The sequence below is a fragment of the Trachemys scripta genome, chromosome 2 (genome assembly GCF_013100865.1).
Source record: "Trachemys scripta elegans isolate TJP31775 chromosome 2, CAS_Tse_1.0, whole genome shotgun sequence".
Lineage (NCBI taxonomy): Eukaryota > Metazoa > Chordata > Testudines > Emydidae > Trachemys > Trachemys scripta.
In genome coordinates, this window is record NC_048299.1 from 149,741,931 (window position 1) to 149,765,377 (window position 23,447).

General features: G+C 42.5%; 1 protein-coding gene across 1 annotated transcript in view; it reads right to left on the reverse strand.

Annotated features, from left to right (window-relative positions):
* Positions 1–23,447, reverse strand: part of DOCK5 (dedicator of cytokinesis 5) — a 138,419-nt gene that overhangs the window by 64,821 nt on the left and 50,151 nt on the right. Inside the window, exons 6-18 of the mRNA XM_034761830.1 lie at positions 17,018–17,166; positions 15,962–16,097; positions 14,842–14,999; positions 14,227–14,308; positions 12,425–12,554; positions 11,200–11,272; positions 9,626–9,768; positions 8,451–8,576; positions 7,558–7,682; positions 6,605–6,703; positions 5,425–5,497; positions 3,620–3,723; positions 1,823–2,012 (exon numbers count right to left, since the gene is read on the reverse strand). Of these exons, the coding sequence (XP_034617721.1) occupies positions 1,823–2,012; positions 3,620–3,723; positions 5,425–5,497; positions 6,605–6,703; positions 7,558–7,682; positions 8,451–8,576; positions 9,626–9,768; positions 11,200–11,272; positions 12,425–12,554; positions 14,227–14,308; positions 14,842–14,999; positions 15,962–16,097; positions 17,018–17,166 (1,588 nt within the window). The remainder of the gene's footprint in view (positions 1–1,822; positions 2,013–3,619; positions 3,724–5,424; positions 5,498–6,604; positions 6,704–7,557; positions 7,683–8,450; positions 8,577–9,625; positions 9,769–11,199; positions 11,273–12,424; positions 12,555–14,226; positions 14,309–14,841; positions 15,000–15,961; positions 16,098–17,017; positions 17,167–23,447) is intronic.

Consider the following 23,447-nt stretch of genomic DNA (forward strand, 5'->3'; position numbering starts at 1 on the left):
CAGATCACAAAGAACACCAGAGCCGATTTACCCTAATGGCTGCAGACCAATAAAGAAATGGAAACGGTGCTTATTTTTAGTATCAGCTTATAAGAAATGAGTCATACTACTTTGTAATGGCTGTTTCGATTTTGCCAGAATTGCCCTTGCTCTTAGAGGCACACTTATGGATTTTAAATCCTAGCACATGAAACATGCGATTTTGCAGACTTCTCACGTACTTAAGAGAGGACACCCATCATACTGAATGACTTGACTGACAAATGTTCTTACGTTTACTTCAGAGTTTTCAGAATGCTTCTTAAAGCTACACTTTAAGCCTCTTTTAGGAAGCAAGTTAAGCTGTGGGCTTCATTGATCACAGCTCTGGACCATCCAGGAACATCAAATTCAGTGACAGGTTGTGGTTGAGATTTTCAAAACAGTCTAGGGGATTTAGACACAACTTCCATGAAAGCTACCAGTAGATGTGTATGTAAATCCCCTAGACTGCTCTGAAGATCTCAACCACTGTCTGCAAATAAACTTGATCACTACCTTTTAAAGGAAGAGCAGACACATAATATGCAATCAAGACACAGAAGGCCAAAGTTAGAGTCTAAAGGAAGTCTGAGTTGGCATAATTTACACTCTCTCCACCCCAAAACCACATAGTATGTTGATTCCCCTTCTAGATTTAACTGACAGTCTCAGAGTCACTTACTAATATGTGACCTACCCCTACACATATTTTACCCATCGCCGCTGATTTTGGCTCTGTCTCCAATTGAATACCTATAGAATGTGCAGATAACACCAAGCTGGGAGGGGTTGCAAGCACATTAGAGGACAGGATGAGAATTCAAAATGACCTTGACAAATTAGAGAACTGGGCTGAATTCAACAAGATGAAATTCAATGGAGACAAGTACAAAATACTTCATTTAGGAAGGCCAAATCAAATGCACAGCTACAAAATGGGGAATAACTGGCTAGGTGGTGGTACTGCTGAAAAGGATCTGGTAGTTATAGTGGATCACAAATTGAAGACAAGTCAACAGTGTTGTTGCAGCCATGAAAAAGGCAAATATTCTGGAGTGAATTAACTGGAGTGTCACGCATAAGAGGTAATTGTCCCTGGGGTGAAGCCTGGAGTGCTGTGTCCAGATCTGGACACTACACTCTAGGAAAGATGTGGAAAAAATGGAAAGATTCCAGAAGAAAGCAACAAAAATGAGCAAAGGTTAGAAACCCTGACCTATGAGGAATGGTTACAAAAACTGGACATGTTTAGTTTTGAGAGAAGACAACTGATGGGGGAACCTGATAACCGCCTACAAATACATACAGTGCTGTAATAAAGAGGACTGATCAATTGTTCGCCACATACACTGAAGGGTAGGACAAATGGGTTTAATCTGCACCAGGGGAGATTTAGGTTAGATATTAGGAAAAACTTTCTAACTTCATGGGTAGTTAAGCTCTGGAGTAGGCTTCCAAGGGATGTAGCGGAATCCCCATCATTGGAGGTATTTAAATACAGGTTGGACAAACACCTATCTGGGATGGTCTAGGTTTACTTGGTCCTGCCTCAGCATACAGTGCTGGACTTGACAACTTCTCGAGACCCCTTCCAGCCCCACATTTCTATGATTCACACTGGAGGACCAGAAGAGAGTTGCTCTACTTGCTAACCCCCTAACAGGAAGGTGTAGGTTAAAGTAGCCTCTAACCTAATAGTGTCTAAGAGAGTCTTCGTGTATGGGGGGAGGGCCTCGTTCACCTGGCAGACAGTTCTCCCAGCACCGCATAGCGCCCACCCCGCTGCTAGTGCCAGACCTACCGTTCTGGGTCAGTTTGGTGGAGCAGATAAGAGTGGCAATCTGGAAGCTGTCCTTCGTGCTGTCTTTAGTGGGCGTGAAGTTGGACGAGTGGTGCAGGTTTTTGCCTGGTGGGCCGACCTTCTCCTCCTCTACTTTTGTGCCAGGAAGAGTTAAGTAGAATTTAGCGTCTTCCATTTTCTTGTTATCGCCCTGTTGATAGAACATAGTTGGGGAGGATGATTTCAGATACTGAGAATACTCCATCTTGTCCCTGTCCACATAGGAGGCAGGCAGACTCATTAGCTACAAATGCTCTCCAACACAGCAGCAAACTGCATGTTTTTTCAGCAGTTTTCACATCTGCTATGGACTGGAATTCTTTTTAAACTGTGCATGGAAAAATCACATTCTATCCAAGGCACTTATCTGGCCTCCATCCTCAGAGTATCTGAGCACCCTGCAATCTTCTAATGTATTTATCTTCTCAACACCCCGTGGGGTAGGAAAGTGCTGTCACCCCCATTTGACAGATGGGAAACTGAAGCACAGAGATACTAAGTGATTTCTCCCCAAAACAGGAGCTTGTACCCGCATCTCCCAAATCTAAGGCTAGTTCCCTAACCACCGGACCAGGTTTCCTCTCTCTGTGTTGTAATTTATCTATAGATATTCTCAGGAATACAGGAACAGACCAGTGGCCCATCCAGTCCAGTATCCCATCTCTGACAGTGGCCAGTACCAGATGCTTCAAATGAAGGAACAAGAAACCCACAATGGCATAACCTGCCCACTTGGGAAACCTTCCCAAGGCTTCCGGTGGCTTTGTTTACACCCTGAAATGTGAGTTTCTCTCTCTCTGATACATTTTATCCTATCTAATGATACCATGGAAGTTAACATGGTAGCAATGCACTTCATAAATGTACTGTAGTATTATCTACATCAGTGATCCCCAACCTTTTCAGTGTGGCAGGTGCCTGACGACTAGCCGCCAAAGAGCGCGGCAGCCAGACAAGCAGCTGCCGAAATGCCGCCAAGAAGCAGTGTTATCAAGAGGCATCACTGCCGAAATGCCGCCGAAAAGCAGCGGCATTTCAGCGGCGATGCTTCTTGACGTTGCCGCTTCTCGGCAGCATTTCGGCGGCTGCTTGTTCGGCGGCTGCACTCCTCGGCAGCGGGGTGCTCCCTTGTCAGTAGGCGGGCACACATAGATGCCCCAGCAGGCACCGCGTTGGGGTCCACTTATCTACATTATAAAACACTAATGACATCCCGGTACTGGGAGATTTCACTCCATGAGTCGCTATTAAATCTTTGCTGGAGGATAGGAAGCGACTGCCACTTTGCCAGTGCAGATTATAATGTGTAGATTAGAGAGGTTTTACTATCACTTTAATACCCTTGTGGTTCTCTGCAGTGGTTAACTTTCTGTTACTGTGCCTGAAAACACGGTATCTCTCCCCTTGTCAAAGACAGCTCCTCCTAAAGGCAGAAAGGGAAAAGACGTGAATCCATGCCCATTCTCTATAGGCTGTCTGGGTTACGGGGCCAAATATAGCAAACAAGCAAAATGGATTCTCAAGCTACAACAAGAATGTATCAGACCTGTGTCAAAGTGATCAGAGGTCTGCCCAGTGCAACCTTATTTAATGGCAGCTTATCATGACCACAAATTAGTGTGTCACTGGTTCTCAGACTCTGGCGGTTAACAGAGTAAAGAAAGGCTTGTGTTACCAGGAGACTACACACATGGCTGGGAAAGATGTTTCAACTAGTACAAGAATTGCACAACCACAGGATTTTTTCCCCCAAACTACCTTGTAAACGACTAAATTGTGTTTGCCATCCTGCAGAGTTGTTCCATCCGCATTCATCAGTTTCACAAAGGCCACCCCGAAAGCTCTCTCCGATTTATCCCTGGCTGCAAAGAGAAAGAACATAACCTTCACTAAGAGGGGCCTCTAGTCTGTCTCTTGGATTATCTCCCAGCTCCCAAACCATGGGAAGGTTCTTTGTGACTTGCTGCTACTAAGGAACAAAGCAAGAGTAATAACTTCTGTTTAAAAAGCACAGTTTCATTGCAACACACCTCGAGGCACATTAGACCATTTTTACAATAAGATGAGAACGCTTCCCTGTTAATGCCTCATCATATCCAAATTTTCAATGGGTAGATGCAAGAAGAAAGGCACTGCAATTTGCATCCCTACAGAGCAATTCTGCCTAGAGGTTTAGGCTGACATTTTCCAAAGAGGCCTAATTTTAATGATAATTGAGCACTCAAATCACTTAGGCAGTTTTGCGAATCACAGCCTTAAATGTTAATGTCTTTGTTATTTGTATTCCAATAGCTAGGAGCTCTGGTCATAGCCCATGGCCCCATTTTGCTAGGCACTGTACCAATACAGAACAAAGAGATGGCCTCTGCCCCAAGCAGCTTATAATCACTTGTACATGTAATCATAGGAATTGTGAATGCAAATGCATGCATTTCTGACTTCGTACCTACTACCTCTATCTTTGCAAATCTGGCACCACATCTTGCATTTAACTCTATGGATTTGTGTCTGTGACAGAGTGCTAGATAGGAAACCCTGAGTCAGCACTCTGTTCACAGCAGCTCCAATCAGGCATAGCAGATTGGAACTGATGAGGCAGACCTGTGCCTAATTTGTAGGTGGGGCAGGGCAGAAAGGCTAATGAAGCCATTAGCCAGAGCCCACAAATAGGCACAGGAAGAAAGTGAAAAGGGGGAAAGCAGGCAATGCGAGGGGGAGAGAGATTGCTCTCCCCCTGCTTGAAAAGGCTCTAGGTATGTTGTGAAAGTGGTGGGACTCAATTATAAATAAACTGCACAGGGTGTTGAACCAGCACTAGGGTCTCTGCGCGGTTTGTTGACCGAGTCAGTAGCAGGACCAAGGAGGCTCTGTTACAGTGTCTTACTGCCTTTTTTGGATCAGTTTCTCAGGCTATTGATCTGATCTCATGGGGCCGCCCACTGCTCTGAAATAGCTTCATGAGATTTCTGGCTATTTAACTTTCTTATTAGCCTCTCATGAATTTGACCTAAAGTCCTCCTGCAACGAGGCCATCAAGACCCGAGTCACAGCGCATTCCGGCAGTGACTTTTGTAAACTTAAAAATAAAATGAGTAGTTCAGCTCCTCGGCACCAAAGACAGGCAGTCCTGTTTCCCATTTTTATAGACAAAAACACCTATTTCTACCCCCCCACCTCCGTTTGCATGTGTCATTCCCATTTCTTGCTTCCAATCAGGGAGTGGAAATGCCGAAACACACCAAGAAAGGCAGCTGCTGCTGCGGGATTTCCAACCAGCATCAGAAGCAAAAGTGCTGGAAATCCAGTGGGAAAAGCCTGTTTTCTTAGAATAGCAGCCCCGTTTTGCTCACCCATTAAGTTGAGGGGGCTCGTCAGAAAGCATTCCCTTGCTTGTCCATGCCAATGCCAAACTCTGAACCATCCCCTTCCCAACAGACTACAGTTAGGAGGAAGGCCAAATGCTGGTTCCATCTTTGCGGGACATTCAGAAACATATCTAGGCTACAAAGTGCACAATATACATGGGGGGGGAGGGGGACCTGGTCTCCGCTTCAAGTACTTACATTCCTGTGATGATCGGTGACGGACCGTAAACCTCAGATGGCAACGACTGACCTCTTCAATTGCAATAGACACCTGAACATTACGTGAGGGGTCAAATAGAACAATAATTAGGGCTTCTCATATACCTCTGATTAGGAGGAACACAAAATATTTTACGAACACTAACAAAGCAAGTCTCATAACATGCTCCAACCCCTCACCCCAAAGTCTTATAACCATTTTGCAGATGGGAAAAACATAGTTAGAAACGAAGTACCTTACCCAATGTAACACATCAGTGGAAAAGTTAGAGAGAGAATCCAGGAGTTCTTGTCCCTGGCCCTACATTTGAAAACTCATCTCTAGTTCTGTTTAAGATCTTCAAAGGATCACAGGGAATTCAACATGCAAATGCCATTGAAACTGAATGAGGTTTGAGCATTTAACTCCTTTAGGCTCTTTTGAAAACTTTACCCCCAATCCACTTTGCACTATCTTCATGAAAGCATTTGCTAAAGCCATTCAGTCCTGAATCTATTGGTACCTAGGTATTTAAATTACTCTGCGTGTGTGTGCGCATGTGTATATACACATATATGCACAAATATATATGCATTTGTACTTTATGTTAGTGGGAAAGCTCTTCTCAGATGCAGCATCTTACAGAAGTACAGGTGGCCATTGGCATGGCCAGGGTTATGCAATCAATCAGAGCTTCAATAACGTCTGGAATCCAGGACCCTCTCTCTCTCCCATCACGAAAAACGTTTAGGAAGTAAATGGAAGGGCCTTCTGAGGTTTAATTTTACCAGGATTCCAAGTGCAGAAAAGCAGGCCTGTTCTTTCCATTTCAGAGACCACCCCCCCATCCAATTCAGATTAGCAGTTAAACCCTTCAGTTATCCCAAAGATACTCTGCTTCTGTCTACAGCAAGGGTGCAGATGGTTTTTAGAAGCACACAACAGATCCAGCGATGATACCTTTTCTAGCAAATCCTTTAGCTGCATCTGAAATCCTTCAGCTGCAGCTGAAAGTGGACCAGAGTCCTGTTTGCTGAAGGACCAGACAACACTGTCTCTCTAGACCACATAGGACAACATGCTACTCTACATGTCCTCTGCTGATTCAAGGTTTGTTGATTAGTCCTATTCTTTAGGCTCCATGTGAAGGGAGCAGGACTGTAAAATGCACACACTCACCTTTACGGTTTCATACCAACAAGGCTGCTTGACTTGATAGTAAACAACGGACTTGTATTCGGAGATCCCTTCATAACCAGCGCCTGGATGGATAGCTTTCTTTGGGGAAAAAGATGAGCAGAAGGTGAAGAGCAAATAAAGTCAGGAAAAAATACCTAGGGTAAAATGTTCAAAAGCATCTAAGTGACTTAGGAGCCTAAGTCCCATTTTCAAAGGTGACTTAGGGACTTAGGAGACTAAATCACTTTTGAAAATGGACTTAGCCATCTAAGTCATTTTGGTGATTTTAGAAAATTTTACTCCTAACCTTCAAAGATTTCCTTACATCAATATTAATGTGTAAGTTCAATAGGACTGAGCCCTAAAATTCATTGGATAAGAAATTGGAATAATCTAGGGTTATACCGAGGACTAAAGCTCAGCATGCAGAGGCCTCTGTGAGACACCTGTTTATTTTGGTAAATTACTGTCAAGCCTACAATCTAGACACCTGCTGCTAAAGGTGTGCAGCCTTTAGCTGTGCTCCAGCAGTTGAGTTTCCTACGTAACTAACTGAACCTTAAGGCTCAAGTTTGGAGGAAGAAAAATAAAAGTAGCAGAGGTAAGAACAGAACCCAGGAGCTCTGATTCCCAGAACCATGCTCTAACCACTACACTACACTGCACTCACCTTACCTATAGCCTATGCCTCCTATTCATGTTTGAGGTGGAAAAGATCCATTATGTCATCTAATCCATCTTTCAACCAATACAGGCATGTCCATCACATCTTCTATTGCTTTCCCCAGCAATGCAATCACAGAGGTCCCCTAGAATTACCTTAACTGAACCATCACACAGTCCTTGCACATAGGATCTCCATAAGGGCCATCTCAGCTGGAGATCCTGCAGCAGCCCACTACATGCATAAAGCAACATCTTTGTCACCCACCATCCAAGCAGGTCCACCCTACCTCCAAGAGGTTGCCATCTTCATCATGCACAGACATGGTGACCTCTACATTCTTGGGAGTCTTCTTCTTCCCTTTGTCAAACTCCCCTTGTATCAGAGTGATGTAGATGTCATTTCGAACATCACCTGAAACATTAAGAGACTCCCAGTGAGCCGCTTTTCATGGACAGCCAGCTGGGGGAAGTTACAGGGCTAACATTTCACACCCCAGCATGGGACTTTGACCATGTTATTTCACATCCTTGAATGATATCAAGGGAGCTCTAGATTGAACCACTGGTCTCATCTTCACCTCAGTTTTTGGATCAGACTCTATCATGTACCAATCTTCCTGCTAATAATCCTTGCATGCATGACTTCCACACACCACCTCTGTTTATCACCACAAATGGACTCATGAATAAAGGACAAAGGAGCTTCATATTCCATTATGCCATGACCAAATTCATATCTTTTGTATTTCTCTTTCCTATCTGACAGGGTGAATTCCTCCCTATGTGAATTCAATAGTGCAGGTGGGGGAAAATGTCACGATGAAAGATGGCTTTTTGACTAAATGGAAATGTTCTTACAAAAAATTCCATTCATTGACATTTTTCAGGTTTCCTTAAATAAAATATAACAGAAACAAAACTGAATAATTTCACTTTTTGGATGAAACTGAAATTCTGCTGAAAGTTTTTGACAAAACAGAAACATTTTAATCTTATTTGAAAATTTTAGTGGAAAACAACACACACTTTTCAACCAACCATGGAACAGAGCTCTGCACAACAGGTAAATCCAGGATCTCTGTGTCTTCTTATGTCCTTCACAAGCACAGAAGCAAGTCAGAGTTTGTGCTCATGACTTTGTACACAGGACCCTCTGTGCTCATGAAGATAAAGTACCTACCAGGCAGAATAATCTCAGGGAATCCCATTTTGCGAGCCACTGCAGTCGATCTGTCGACAAGGTGAGAAAAATCCTTCTGAACCTGGGCTAAGTCTCCAGGTAACAGCTTCAGGGAGACCCAGAGGCCTAAGAAAAAATATGGTACTTAATAAATGTTTACTGGTACAAATGCAATGTCTATAGTATGACCATTAACCCTGGGCTTAAGGAGGGAAAACTAATGACTATTTTCTTGTCTGATATATATAATGTAGTATCTCAAACACACAGTTAAATTACACAACCCCAGGTTTCCACCGGGCCTGATTCTCCAACACTTAGGCTACGTCTACACTACCCGCCTGAATCGGCGGGTAGAAATCGATCTCTCAGGGATCGAATTATCGTGTCTCGTCGGGACACGACAATCGATCCCCGAATCAATGCTTCTACTCCACCAGTAGAGGTAGGAGTAAGCGCCGTTGATGGGGGAGCCGCAGAGGTCGATTTGCCGCCGTCCTCACAGCGGGGTAAGTCGGCTCCGATATGTCGAATTCAGCTACACTATTCGCGTAGCTGAATNCCCCCCCCCCCCCCCCCCCCCGTAGTGAGGACATAGCCTTACTCATGGCTGACTATTACCTAATTCTGTAAGTAGATCCAGTGATTTCAGTGGTACTGTCACTGGAGTAAGATACTATTTAATTTGAGCAAAGGTGGCAGAACCCAAACCATAAGGTCTCAGCCACATCCAAATCATTTAGGAGAATCAGAGGGGTTGGGTGGGGTGGGATAAAAGGAGATGTAAGCTATGGAGTGTAGTTTACCAAGGTAACTACAACATTGGTGGCAAACTAGTTTAGTGGGAGAAATGGACAAGTCTTCTGTTTTGCGTAAGGATGGAATAACCCACTGGTGAGTCTGTTACAGTCCCACTCCTTGCCCAATCCACAGAGGATATGAGTCTGTTATAGCCCAGCTAGGGAGCTTATGAAGCTCATGCTTTTAGCTTTGGAGGTTCCTGGTTCAATCTCTGGTGATGGGATAGCAGCATTTCACAGTCCGGCCCAATGGAAGCAACAGACTCCAGTGGCCTTGATCTCTGAACCTTCACAAGTAATTCAGTTCCTTTGTAAGAGAGAGAGCCTTTCCCCTGCCCCAGGTTGTGAAGCTGGCTCCTTGTCCAACGTATGTACCTTGCCCTTTATGATTCACTTCCTTTGCAGCGATGACTTTGTTGAAGACTGAAGTCAGAGGCTCATTCTCACCGATCACATGGGAAGTCATTAGAGGAGACATGATTAGCTGTCGCTGCCTGATGTAGGTTTCCATTGCAATTCTGATAAATGGAACAACAGAAGATGGGGTGCAGGCAGACTGAAGGCCAAGAAAGTCCTGGATCCAAACATCTCTGACCTTTGGATCTGGCCCCTATGGTCTTTAACAAGCCAAAGCCTTTAACAAGCCTCCCTCTCCACCCCACCGCACCCAGATATGAACCCCCAAACTTTGGAAGAGCCTAGATTTGGATCCAAACTCTGCATCATGAGCTAATCTCTAATTACTATGTCCCTGCAGCGAAGACAGACAAAAAACAGTTGTAAATCCACGTTATTGTGGAAAGGAAAAACACCCTTTGGGGCAGTTTTTCTAGTCTCATAAACAGGTGATGAAAGGAATAAAAAATTCTCTCTGAGAGTCCCTCGTAATGACATGCTGGCTGAACCAAACAAACTGCTATATTTAGGATTGTAATAACATAGTTCAGCTTACCCAAACAAGCTTCATTTTCATTACTGTAACATGCTGAACAAGTTAACAGTGCCATCAAAGAGCCAGTCTAACTAGAAAGGCACGGTTCTGGGGCTTAAATCTCCTCTCCAAACCAGAAATTGTAACCATGCAGCCAGGAATCATTTCATCCCCGACTTCTAGCCTCTTTACCCAATTCCTCCTACTCCACCCTTAGACAGATGATGCACAGTGGTGAAAGCAAGGGAAATTCAGTTGGATTTGTGCTCTCAATCATTTACTTGCTTTTGAAAATCCCACCCCCAATGCGCATGCACAGTAGATGATGCCTCTGATTTTCGAAGTCTTGTCTGTAGGAACCCACCCACTAACGTGCATTGGACTCAGGTTATGTCTACACTTACCAGGGATCCACACTGCGGCCATAGATCCACCGGGGATCGATTTAGCAGGTCTAGTAAAGACCCAATAAATTGACTGCAGATCACTCTTCCGTTGACTCCGGTACTCCACCGGAACGAGCAGCGTAAGATAAGTCGACGAGGAAGTTTCTCCCGTCAACCCAGTGCGTATAGACACTGCAATAAGTCAACCTAAGCTACGTCGACTCCAGCTACATGGGTAGACTTAACCCCGTAGCGTAGACCTGGCCTCAGTTGATCCTTCTATAATTTGAACGTGTGATTTCAGGGAGTCTGTCTACTTCAAATCTAGTGCTATGATACCACCCCACCAGCCATCCCCCTTCCAGTGGTTGTTTTCCCTGTCACAAAGCATAAATCATGCTGATGAGGTTTTTACTGATGACACTCGAGTCAATCATCCTGCTGCAAACTTTGGGCTTTACATGACTGGAGATTTTTTTCTTTCAAAAGGGTCAGACTCTACAATTAACCAATGTGTCTGTATAGGCCTTTTTGATACACCCCAAAGCTCCCATACAGACATTGCCATTCTCTAAAGACTATCTGTTCTGATTCATACAGCTCCGTGACTCACCCTGATGTCCAATACTTACTGCTGAAAAGGAATAAAGTGTTGCTTTTCCTCGTCATCCACCTTCCCATGTATGATATCAGTAATGTCCATTACTGCAATGAGACAAGTTTAACAAAGACCATTTTATACCTCTGCTAAGTGACTGCTAAGGAAAGAAAAATAAAAAATGTCTTGCCCAACAGATGCTAATTCTAGTTTAGCTACACTAGTGGTAACAAATCTGGGAGACCTAAAGGGCCACTGGTTCTTTTAAGCACCAAGCAGATCTGTCTGACACAGCATTGGAATCATAAGCACCAACCCATCCATACTAGTTTTTTCACAATGTTGTTCTCACTGGTGGAGCAAGTTCAGCATTTGCAATGATGGGAAAATTTTGCCAAAATTTCCCAGGTGTAAACAAGGTCTAAGTAGAATTTTGCTTTGCACATTGTTTATTGATCCCTTCAAGGAAATCAATCTACTTTCCAAAAGCCAAGTGGAAGCAGAAAATACTTATTCCCCTCCTAGAAGACGAATAATAGTTTTCTCAACTCTCTCTTCAGTCAGTCAATTGTCCTATTTGCCTTGTTAATCTGATTGATTGACATAGTTCCAGCCTTCAGTGTTCTCATCCTCTTAGCAGGTAAAGCAAATTCCACACACAGCTTTTCTCATAGATCCAGCCTATAGCATTAGGCATGAATATTCTTCCCTATAAGAATGGATGGGATTTACAAAGATCTGATCAAAGCAAAGAATTTACCTTTAGATTTCACATTCTGTTTTCTTCAAAGTTTAATTTTAATTTTCCCTGTGTGTTTTCAGATCGAGATTTTCAAAGCAGTCCAAGGGAGTTAGGTGCCTAACTCAATGGGAACCAGGCACCTAGCTCTTTAAGTCTCCTTTGAAAATCCAAGCCTTGAAATGACACTGTGATAAGGATCTGAAAATCGACTGGGATACCATTGCTTCAGGAGACTAGAACTGGGCAGTTTAAGCATGGAGGGCATAATAAGTAGCAAACAGTAGTAATATGTAGCTATCAGAGAGAACTTTTTCCTCTGTAAATCTCAAAAGGTTTAACGAAGGTGGGTGGTCAGTATTATTATACCCATTTTACAGATGGGGAAACAGGCAGCGAGAAGTGAATTGACTTTCCGAAGTTCAATGACAGGACCAGGGATAGATTCCCAAGCCAGTGTCCTAGCCACTGGACCATGGTCGCTCTCAGATAATGCATTCTGCAGCTCGGCATCTCATACCTGCCACCCCAAATGGTCTCCGGAGCCCACCAGTGTGTTTCTTCCCATCTTTTAGCTCCATGTGCCCCACTCTCACAATTTGACACACCAAGCTGATTTTGGGCCTGATCAGGTCAGAGCTGCTCAGGTCCTAGAGAAACAGCAGAAACCATTTAAAATAGAGAAAATTAAACCCAGTTGCTTTGTGAACGTAGAAAAAACAAAAAGACATTTGCCAATGTTCATCACTTCCCAGCCATCTGACAAGGACAAACACATTTAAGCTAGGAAATACATTTCTAAGAAAGAAAGAAAGAAAACAATCTCACTTATAAAAGGGCCTTTAAGGCAAATATATGGCACGCGCCCGACAATTTTAACACATAGCAACTTCTTAACAACACGCTGTCCTTCAATAAGACTTCCCAGCACCAGTCCTGGAAACAATGGTAAATAATGTTATTACTAAAGCACTATCTACTGATGACAGGACAGTTAGCTTGTGCCACTCTTGTTTCTAGTCTGAACATGCCACAAATGATTACATTGAAGTGTTATTCTTTCATGAACAGCTGGTTACAAGTGATTTTATACAATCCAGCCAGCTAGCTCACTAATCCTGTACAAACTCAGAACTAAGAGCAAAATATTGACACAGAAACCCCACCAAAGAGCAGAACCAACAATGCACTCAAACTCAATTCCTCCTAAATAGGAGAATTCAATTGAAAACAACAAACAAGGCACCTAGGACCCCATTTTTAAATCTATTTTGGTGCCTAAAAATGCAGCTAGACGTTCAGTAGGATTTCCGAAAGTGCCTACCTGCATCTTTAGGTGCCGAAATACCTTTAAAACGTGGCCTTTGGAAAAAATATATTCCCTTACAGATATTAAAAAAAACCATGATGGTGCACATTTTCAAATGCAGACACCCCAGCTTGTCCGTACAACCTTAACTGTCCAAGCAAAAAGCATGGAAAACTTTCTGCTGGCAAAATAATTGTGGACCCAGCTCAATTGTTTGCATGCATACACCATTTCCCTGAGCAAATGTCTAATGAACATAATCAGTATCCATGCATTTTTGGAAGGCGCAACTTCTCATTTTAAAAATTAACTCTAGTGTCACTAATACTCTTGTGTTTTAAAATGAGGAGCAACATATCAGATGTCATCTCTTCTGTACTTTGCTGCTCAAGCTCGCCACTTTCCTACTCTGCTAAGGATTACAAAAGCCTTTGTCTGTATGGTTCTTGCACACCAAGAACACCTGCCGTGGCCCTCATGATTTGCAAAGAGGTGCCCAACTTAAGACATCTTGAAAGGGTCCTGATTTTCAAAGGGCACTGTATGCTGCACTCTTTCAAAATCAGACCCCTTTAATTACAATGTTTCAGTTGGGCAGCCAAACACGGAGTCACCCAAAATTACTAATCACTTTGAAAATCCTGGCAAACTAGATTTATGTGGCGAGGAATATAAAGCAAGGGCTTATCTTTGATGTGGCACTTACACTGCACGTAACTTTCCTGTTTGTTTGGTAACATACTGGTTGACCCAGGTCATCTTGCCAAGTAAATCAGCATTTGCCAGATACAAAAGCTTCCTTCCATAGAATACAAGATAACTGTCGTGTTTATACAGCACTCATTAAAAAAGGGAAAGGGAGAATAATAGTTTTGGTATTTATACAGGACTGGTTTTGATTGGAGACTCTAGGGGCTTCTCCAAGAGAAGCAGTAAATAATAATAATAATAAATATTACAGTGGATGACTAAGCATTGGAGAATTTCCAAGCTGCAAACACAACAGGACTTACTGTAAAGATCGCTTGGAGATTATTAAGTTTCTCAATTTCCTTCGGCATCCCATTACTGCCCCAACGAACCAGGTAATTTTCACTATAAATAAAATAAAATAAAATAAACCTCTGCAATTCATGTATACTAGGTAAAATTTTCAAAAACATGAAAGTCACTTCGCCCACTGGTGAAATGCAGCCACCTCTGGGGTGTAGAGAGGCAGCTGTTTACCAGAACACACCAAACCTATAAACACAGTTTAAGGGAAGTAGTGAAGAAAATATATTCAGTCCAAAAGGAAACTGCAGGGGGATATAAGATAAGAAGAATTTAAAGGGACAAGCTGGAATTTGACTAAGGTACTGGGGTGAATATACTTACCCCTTTAACAAGTGTTGTGGGATTTTTAAGTATCACATGGGCTCAAGACCGTGGCTTTAGGCCTCATTTGAGATAAAATAATTCTTACCCAAGTCACTGTTGATGGAGTAACCAAAAGAAAGAACAAAAGACTAAAGACGAAAACCACCCTAAACAACTCCTCCCTTACAGCCCTCTTTGCAGCGCCAGATTATGGGGCACCACAATCACCACAGAGCAAGAGGGAACTTTCCGATTCAGCAGCAACCTACCTGATCAGTTTCGACTGGTCAGGATCATAGAGGCTCATGAACAACTCTGCATCTTCACCAATGTTGCAGACGAAGTTCTTGAAGTTCACGTACAGACTGTAAGTGTGTGTTGTGTTGAATACTGGCTGTCCTCGGAGATCTAAATTCTGTTGCAGAGACTGCAGAGAAAGATCAAATGAACATGAAGGGGTCTCCTTAGAAAGAACAGAGGCTTCATATGGGATAAAGCTTAGTGCTGGGTCTCCTTAAGGATTCAACTAATTTCTAGACAGGACTGATGGTTGATTCATTCAGTGGGATAGGAGGACTGATGGGGCAGGGATAGCTCAGTGGTTTGAGCATTGGCCTGCTAAACCCAGGGTTGTGAGTTCAACCCTTGAGGGGGCCACTTAGGGATATGGGGCAAAAATCTGTTGGATGATTTAATTGGGGATTGGTCCTGCTTTGAGCAGGGGGTTGGACTAGATGATCTCCCGAGGTCCCTTCCAACCCTGATATTCTATGAACCCATGTTGCACCACAGGAATGTCTGTGTCCTGAAACCGTGGGGTAACCAAAGTGATTCATATTGTATACATGTAACATACATATATGTTTACAAGAACAACAAATACATCACAACTTGAATGTCTTTAACCAGAGGAGGAAAAAGAAGAATGCGTCTGGTTAAATTAAATATCCAAAAGTGCTCATGTGGCACTTTGGTGCCTAAGTCTCATTGAAAGCCATTGAACAAGGAAGGGCAATCTTAGAAAGAATATAGGCTGGAAGTCAATGACACAGGCTCCTAAGCCATTAAAATGCTGTTGAAAAGATGATTCCATACAGTTACTATTGAACGTGCACCTGATGCCAAAACTTGGAAGGTAGGAGCAAGCTACGTTATATCTCAGAATTTCAAAGCTGCCAAGGAGCGCCGGATGCCCAGTCCTCATTAAATGGATTTCCCCCTTTTTTGTTTTTAATGGAAGCACAGTGGAATTCAATTTAGCTTTGATGCCAAATAGAACACCACTATGACAGCATAACCTCCCTTAACCAAAAAATCAGCTGACATACACACAGACAGAGAGTACAGGTGACTTCATGGGGGTAAGGCCACAAACAAGCAGGGACATACCTTCTCCTCTTGGATCCTTTCATCGATCCTTTTGGATGCCATCTCATGGGACTTAAAGAGAGCAATCGTGCTGGTTTCATCTGGGTCCAGGATGTTTCCATTGTCATCTCGCACCACCAGATCCAGCCCTAAGATCCTGGGCAGCATCCATGTTACAGATGAAAAGGGAGAATAATTGGCAATAAGTTGGAAGCAAATGCGATTTCAAGAGTCTTTTTAATGTTGGCACGGAAATGGAACAGAAGATGTTCATGCAACTTTTTTTTTAAAAATGGAGGGATTTGTTTAAAGAACCAATGGAGAGTCCATCTCTGTGACAGCTGGGAAGATGAACAGATGACAAGTGTCATCTGGCTTCACTAACCCCAAAACAGAGGATCCAGACTCCATTTTATTGTTAGCGATACGATAGTACCTTCAGACCCTAACCAAGATCACAACCTCATTATGCTAGGCATTGTACACACACACACACACAGTAGGAGACAGCCCCTGCCCGGAAAAGCTTGCAAGCTCAATAGACATGACAGATAAAAGGGGAAACAAACTTTCCAAAGCCACACACAAGAGGTCAGTGGCAGAGCCAGGAATGGAATTCAGGCTTCCCAATTCCCAGGATCCTATCCACTGCCTCTTATCCTAACCAAATTCAGGCAGCACTAAAGTAACAGAACCAGTGAAGGGCCCAATTTTTCAGCCTTTACTTACACAAGTCATTAATAATGAGGTTAACAGAACAACTAGTACAAATAAGAGTTGCTTGGTTAGGTGCAAAATCTGTGAGCTATCTGCTAAATTCAGCAGATAAGAGGATTTTCTTTTAATACTTAGACTGAAACTCCGAGGAGTTAATGAAGTGCCAGTAAGTCTTTGCAATGCAATTATCATCTCAGGTAAGAAACCATGACTTTATTTTTAGAGATGCTGCCTCCATTGATAGCTGCTGTTGCTACCAGGTTAATACTGATTACACAAACCAACTGCCTGTCCAGGAATCCTAGTTTCAGACCATCAGCTGGGAGCTTGATTCTATGTAGAACATTGAGTGGGGTTTACCTGTTGCCGTAGTCAATTTTAGCAGTGACCTTCTTCTTGAGTTCTGCCAACTCATCTTTGGGAAGGGTCCCAGAGAGTATCTGTGATCTCCATTCTATCAGGCAATAGGTCATTTGTTGTAAATGCCGAAATTGTGTCATCCTGTTGTCCTAAAGGAGAAAAAGGGATCATAATTTCAGGCTGGTTGTGTGCTAAAAACCACGAGCTCAAGAAGTCTTCCAAAAGGTGACTCAATAGAAACCATCATCAAATCCACATCTAACCATAGAAAACACCTGCTAGGAAACTTATTATACCTCCCAGTGTCACTGCACGATTGTTTCTTACATCTTCTACTCTCCGGTTTTTTTTAAATGCTACAAGCAATGAGGCTTCCACCAGTTCCTTAGGAAATACATTCCAGCCCCCAAATTGTTATGTGATGGGTGCTTTTTAAATATGGAATGGACAGAATTTGATTAGATTAGACTAGACAGGCAGTATGGTCTAGCGGACAAAGCACTGGATGAGGATTCACAAGACCTGGGTTCTATCTTTGCTGCTGCCACTGACCTGCTGTGTGACTCTGGGTAAGCCACTTCCCGATTTCTTTCCAGTGCCACTCTGTCTGTCTGGTCTATTTAGACTGCAAGCTCTTTGCAATGGGGACTGACTCTCATTACGTGTTTGTACAGCACTCAGCATATTGGACCTTGTTCAGGGCCTCTGCACATTACTAAAATCTCAGCTCTGATGCTATTAGGAATTATTCTATTACAACATAGATAACATTTAGGCTGAATGTGTCTTGTCCTAAATTTAATCATATTAATTCTTACTTACTGCCCTCCTTGCACCAGCCTCAACAACTCTTCCATCTCGTTGGTATTATAAACAAAAAGGTTCCTTTTATCTTATTGCCTGAGTGAAACACTATGTGATTAATTAGAACCCCGGCCTCCATCTCTGTTTACACAATATCAGCAACTACATTTTAAAGTCAGAACACTAACTGAATTGAGTCCCTGCGCTTCATTTCGATGGCAGTCTGCTCTTTTGGTCCTGTCCATAACCCCATTCCACTCCAACTCTCAAAATCCATCCAAACACAATGACAAAAAACCCACACCAATTTCTGGGACATTGCGTTAGCATAGCACTCATGGCATTGCATTTGGAGACTCGGATTTGATAGCCCACAAACAGACTTTTTGCCCCATGGAGAGACTTGCCGAAGTGAAAGTATCAGTGTGTGGGTGCAGCAGTCTACCTAAAGATCGGGGCCACAATTGCAAGCACTTTGGGACACCAATTATCATTTATGTAGGTATGTACAGTGCTTAGCACAATGGGGTTTTGGCTTAATCTATTCCTCTAGTATCCCCACAATGCAAATAAATATTAATAACTTTGTTATTTTCTATTATTTGTATTGTGGTAGCAGCTAGGAGTCCTGGTCATGGACCAGAACAAATATCATGCTAGGCGCTTGTACAAACACAGCAAAAAGACCTTATAATCTAAGTAAGTTTCCCCCACGAGCTTCCCAAAAGTGGCAATTTGTTCTCTTGAGTTTCCTACAGTAGATACATTTTAATTTTTCATTACAAAACAGCATGTAAAATTCTAAAATACTGACTCAGCATGTTATTAAAACAAATGACTCTGTGAAGCTCTCCCCAACCCAAATTAATTAATGAGAATATTTCGCATGCCCCTTTTCTGGTTCCACCCCAGATTAAATTGGGCAGGCACTTGTGTCTCATAATGTACATGACACGTTGCTCCTACAAGGGAGCCAGAGCCACAGGTGTAGATGTACTTAAAAAGGGGTGGAGAATTTTATAACCCGTTACAACATTTGAAGCAGTGCTGAGTAGGATGAATAATTAAGTCTCATGATTCTCAAACGGATCGCTCACAGGGCTCAGGAAGGAATTCTCCCCCCCCACCCCACCCCCATCCCCAATATTGCACAATCAGCCAGATGAATTATGGCAAGTTCCTGATTTATACTAAGCATCAGGCACAGCCTGCTGTCCAAGGCAACATATCAGAAATATCTAGACACTAGATCTAATTTACCAAGACAAAATCTGAAATGTCTCTTTAACAGGCTTACAGTGTTAGTCTGCTACACACCACCCTGTTACCAGGGACTGATCCTGCTGAGAAAGGGTTAAGTGGGTTCTTCTGGTTCACCGAATCAGTTGGCTCATTACACACATTGATATATGAGAGGTAGGAGTGGCTCTCTAGAAAGAGGGGATCTAGAGTGTGAGCTGAGCAGTCCTGAGGGAGGAACTCCAAGTGCAGTCATACCTGGGAAAAGGCTTGAGATGAACTTTGTTATGCTATTGTTAATGAACCCCTGGAAAGGGGTGTAGGGACTTTGTTTTAGAGCAGCTTGGAAAAGGCATCTGATCCCAGGTTCTCTGTACCCATAAGATTTAAGATTGGTGTCATACAAATGGGTACAGGAGCGCAAACTTTAATGGTTAATATTAAACACTGAACATAAAGGTATCAAGCCAAATTCAGAGCAGATGTCAATGCCAGCTAATCTAAAGACTGCTTACATCAAGTCTGTATTGTTTGATTTCTTCAGTCGCCAATGATTTCTTTAAAATACCTGTTGCCAGAGTTTAATAAACCCTAAACAAGGCCTACAACCCATCAAATGAGCAAGTACTTTCTAAATACATACTCTTTGGTTTCACTGATGTGACAATGTACCTTAGCACTTTTAATTATTCCATGCATAGCCTCATGAAGCAAGACTGCAGAGCTCTGGATAACAAGCATTATGGTGGCAGATAGTCATTTCTAACCTCCTGCGCAATTAATTCATATAAACATTAACTCCCCCATGATAGGGAAAGCAACTGCACCATGTGATTTTGGAGAACACTTTTCAACTTTACATTCCTTAAATTATTCTAGACGGACTGCTCTCAAGTCTAACACAATCAATGACTCCCCTAGGACATGCACTAAAACATGCGAAAGAGTTCTCGTCTGATGCCTCTTTGCTGAGCCACTGCCAAGATCAAACCACTCGTTAATAGACAATCAAAGCCCCAGATCCCGACACTTCTGAAATTCAGGTTGTTTGAAATTTAAACCTGGGTTGGAATTTTGCATACGGTCCTACCTTTTATAAAGAGCTAAACCAATACTCCAGATCCAAACACTACAAACATTGGGGTCTTTGCTAACTAGATCCAAAACATGTGGCTTAAATCCATCTCTATCTATATGTACTGTGGGCACAATTTCCAAATATGGACAGTTTAAAATTGCGTCCCTATCACCAACCAGGGACATAAAATGGGCAGCTATATTCCTGATTGCCAACCTGATTATGAATGTATAATTAGAGCGTACTATTTAGGTATCAATGTCTGAAATCTGGTCTTAGTAGGGGCAAAAAGCTCCAAATGAAAACAGTTTCAAAGAGACACATTCTTGTAATTAATACCATTAGTACTTAGCTATGCACAACTGTCTCTACATAGCAGGAACCCCTTTTTTAAAAATAATTTCTCTACTCTGTCCCTCTCTGAAAGAAGAGGAAGGATATAAACTGCTGTATTTGCTTTGTCTAAAACTGTTTTCTATATTACTACAGTCAGCAGCATTGATACACACAAATATTAAATCCCAACTACAAGACAAAGATTGCTGTTGGTGACCGGAGACCACATGTGAATACAGCAAGATGTTGCATTTTATTTATTTGCAGGATTTACTATGGAGGTGATCAGTGTCTCACAAACATCTCTGAAGACTCTGTCGACCAAGTGTCAGACTCTCACAGTTCTTAGCCCTGACCACACTGCACATAAATCATCTCCTCAGAGCGACCTGCACATGCTCCAGTTCAGGGCTACTGGGGGTAAAGGGTAGGGGTTCACAAAACCCCCATGATGTCAGGAAGCATTATTAATTCTGTTACACAGATTGGGGCCCGAGGCAAGGAGAGATTAAGCAATTTGCCCAAGGTCACACAGGAAGTCTGCGTCAAAGCCAAAAACGGAACTCATTTCAGTTCCTTATCTGGACAGCTATATTCACCTTGCATTTTTCCAATATGTGTTTTCAACAAATATCAAAAACAGGGTGGATAATATAGGATTTCTCTATGTGAAAGACCCTCCGGAAACTAATCTGGATGAACTCAAAAGGTACACATAAAAACACTTCTTCTAGAGAAAATCCCGAGTACCATTTCCAAATGCCCATGCAGAGAGTATGTCTATTCGCACTCCAGTGCCAAAAAGAGCCATTTCTATATTGATATGTGCTCCAATAGATCAGTACTTTGATATACTTTGAGTAAATAGGTTGAAGTAAAGCAAGATCTTGCACTGATCTTAGCCCAGTTGACGTGATTGATGAGACACTCTACGGGCTGTTGGCATGAAACAGATCTTGTACAAAGGCAACAGCTTAAAAAAACCTAACCCTCCTAGAAGCAATGGAAACATATGCCTCTCACAAAAGGAATAAAAAGAGCCTGATCTGGCTCCCATTTAAGTCAATGGCAAACGTTTCAATTTCAATGGTGGACAAACAGGAAGCGATACAATGTATGTACACCTACTAATGATCAAAGAATGCTAAAAGCTTGGGATGCAGGAGCTTACCGCGCTAAATGCAATACAGGCAGTCCTCGGACTTGTAACATAATTGGTTCCTGAAAATCATGTCTTAAGTCGAAAACGTCATAACTCGAATTTCCCATAGGAACAATGTCGGATCGAGCGTTGTAAAGTCGAAACATGATTTATAAATGTCGTAAGTGCCGTTCATCGTAACTCGAATGTCGTAAAGTCGAGGACTACCTGTACAAACTATTTTTAAACCAGAGCTTGAATTCTCTTCATGTGTCTCCTTTCCACAGCTTCTGGAACGATTGTGGTCCTGTTTTAATTACGAGCTGGGCTAGAGCCAGTCAAATATTTTCTGTTACACTTGTTTTTCCACATGGAAAAGGGTGGTGGTGGCTGTTGTTGTTGAAAAAAACTCCACGGGAAATGTCTGTTTTTGATAACATTTCAGGTTTTCACAGAAAAAACAACCCCCATCTGCAAAATCAGACAATTTCTGACAATCAGAAACTGAAAACAACTTTGTTTTTACCCAAAATATTTAAAAAAATATATTTTCCATGAAACCCATTTTTTGCACAGAAAAAAAAAAAATCCCCGCTAGCGCTAAGAGAGTCCTAGATCTGCCCTGTTCTGTGCACCCTCAGTTGCCACTGAATTCAACCGAAGGTGAGGATCCTCTGTACTTTTCAGGAGATTTATTAGTTCCGTGTGTGCCCCAGAATCACACTTGCCATTTACAAACTGTGCCCTTGACTGAGGCGGGGATCTACAACAATATAACCGAGCAGAGCTTTGCTGTGCTAAACATTACCCAGCGTTTCACTCACCCTGTTACTCTGTTCCACAACCCTAAAAGAAACTAGATTTGCAACACTGACAATCAATGCTTGCTAGATTCCCATGCGCCATTCAGAGGCTGGATTCATTTTCAGTCTTGGTAGATGCTCTGCAATGGACACTATGGTGCAATTCGTGCTGTAATTTACAGAAATTACAGCAGTGAAATGAAATGCTGCCAAAGAGAAAAATCCCCCCTCTTTCTTCTCCATTTCCCTTCTCTCCCCATCTTCCTCCTTCCTCCCTTTGATTTTTTTTATACTGCGGGGGGGGGGGAATAAATTTGCATCCATTACAAACCACAACGTTTTCTAAGACTATTTTAAGAACGACAATGACATAGTAAAGTCACATAGAAGAGGAAGTATTTCTGCTCTTAGGAAAAACAAATTCTGAGGCTAGAACCTGAAAGGTTTTAAGGGAACAAGCCAGGAACAAAACGCTCGCTTTACACAGCAATTGCATCACATCTCGCCTCTCATTAAACTAAGAGGGTGGAAAAAATTCTTGTGGTTCTGTGGACCACAAACAAAATGCACTTATGGCTGGGTGAAATTTTTCAATAGGACAAACTTACTCTGGCTAAGAAAAATGTTTGGAGCTAATTTAAAACTATTCTCTCATCTTAATTACAGTCTCAGAGCACATACTGTGCAGCCTGAAGTAACCATTGACTGAAGAAAAATTAAGCTCCAGAATTTATAATCTGCTTTAAGACTCCACTTTGGAAGAAAGGGTAATTCATTCTGAACTCTCAATTGTTTTTCTTCGAGTCAGCATTTCAACCTAACTCGGCAAAACGACCAACTTCACAAGTAGCCTAGATTTACTAACTTTTCAGAGGCAGCTTTGTGCAAAGGCTAAGGCACTGGACAGAGACTTGAGAGACAAAGAATCCACTCCCAACTCTGCCAATGACCTATTTACTGCATGATCTTGGATAAGTCACTTCCCCACTCTGGTACCCCTCCCATCCTTTGCCTGACTTGTCTGGGTAG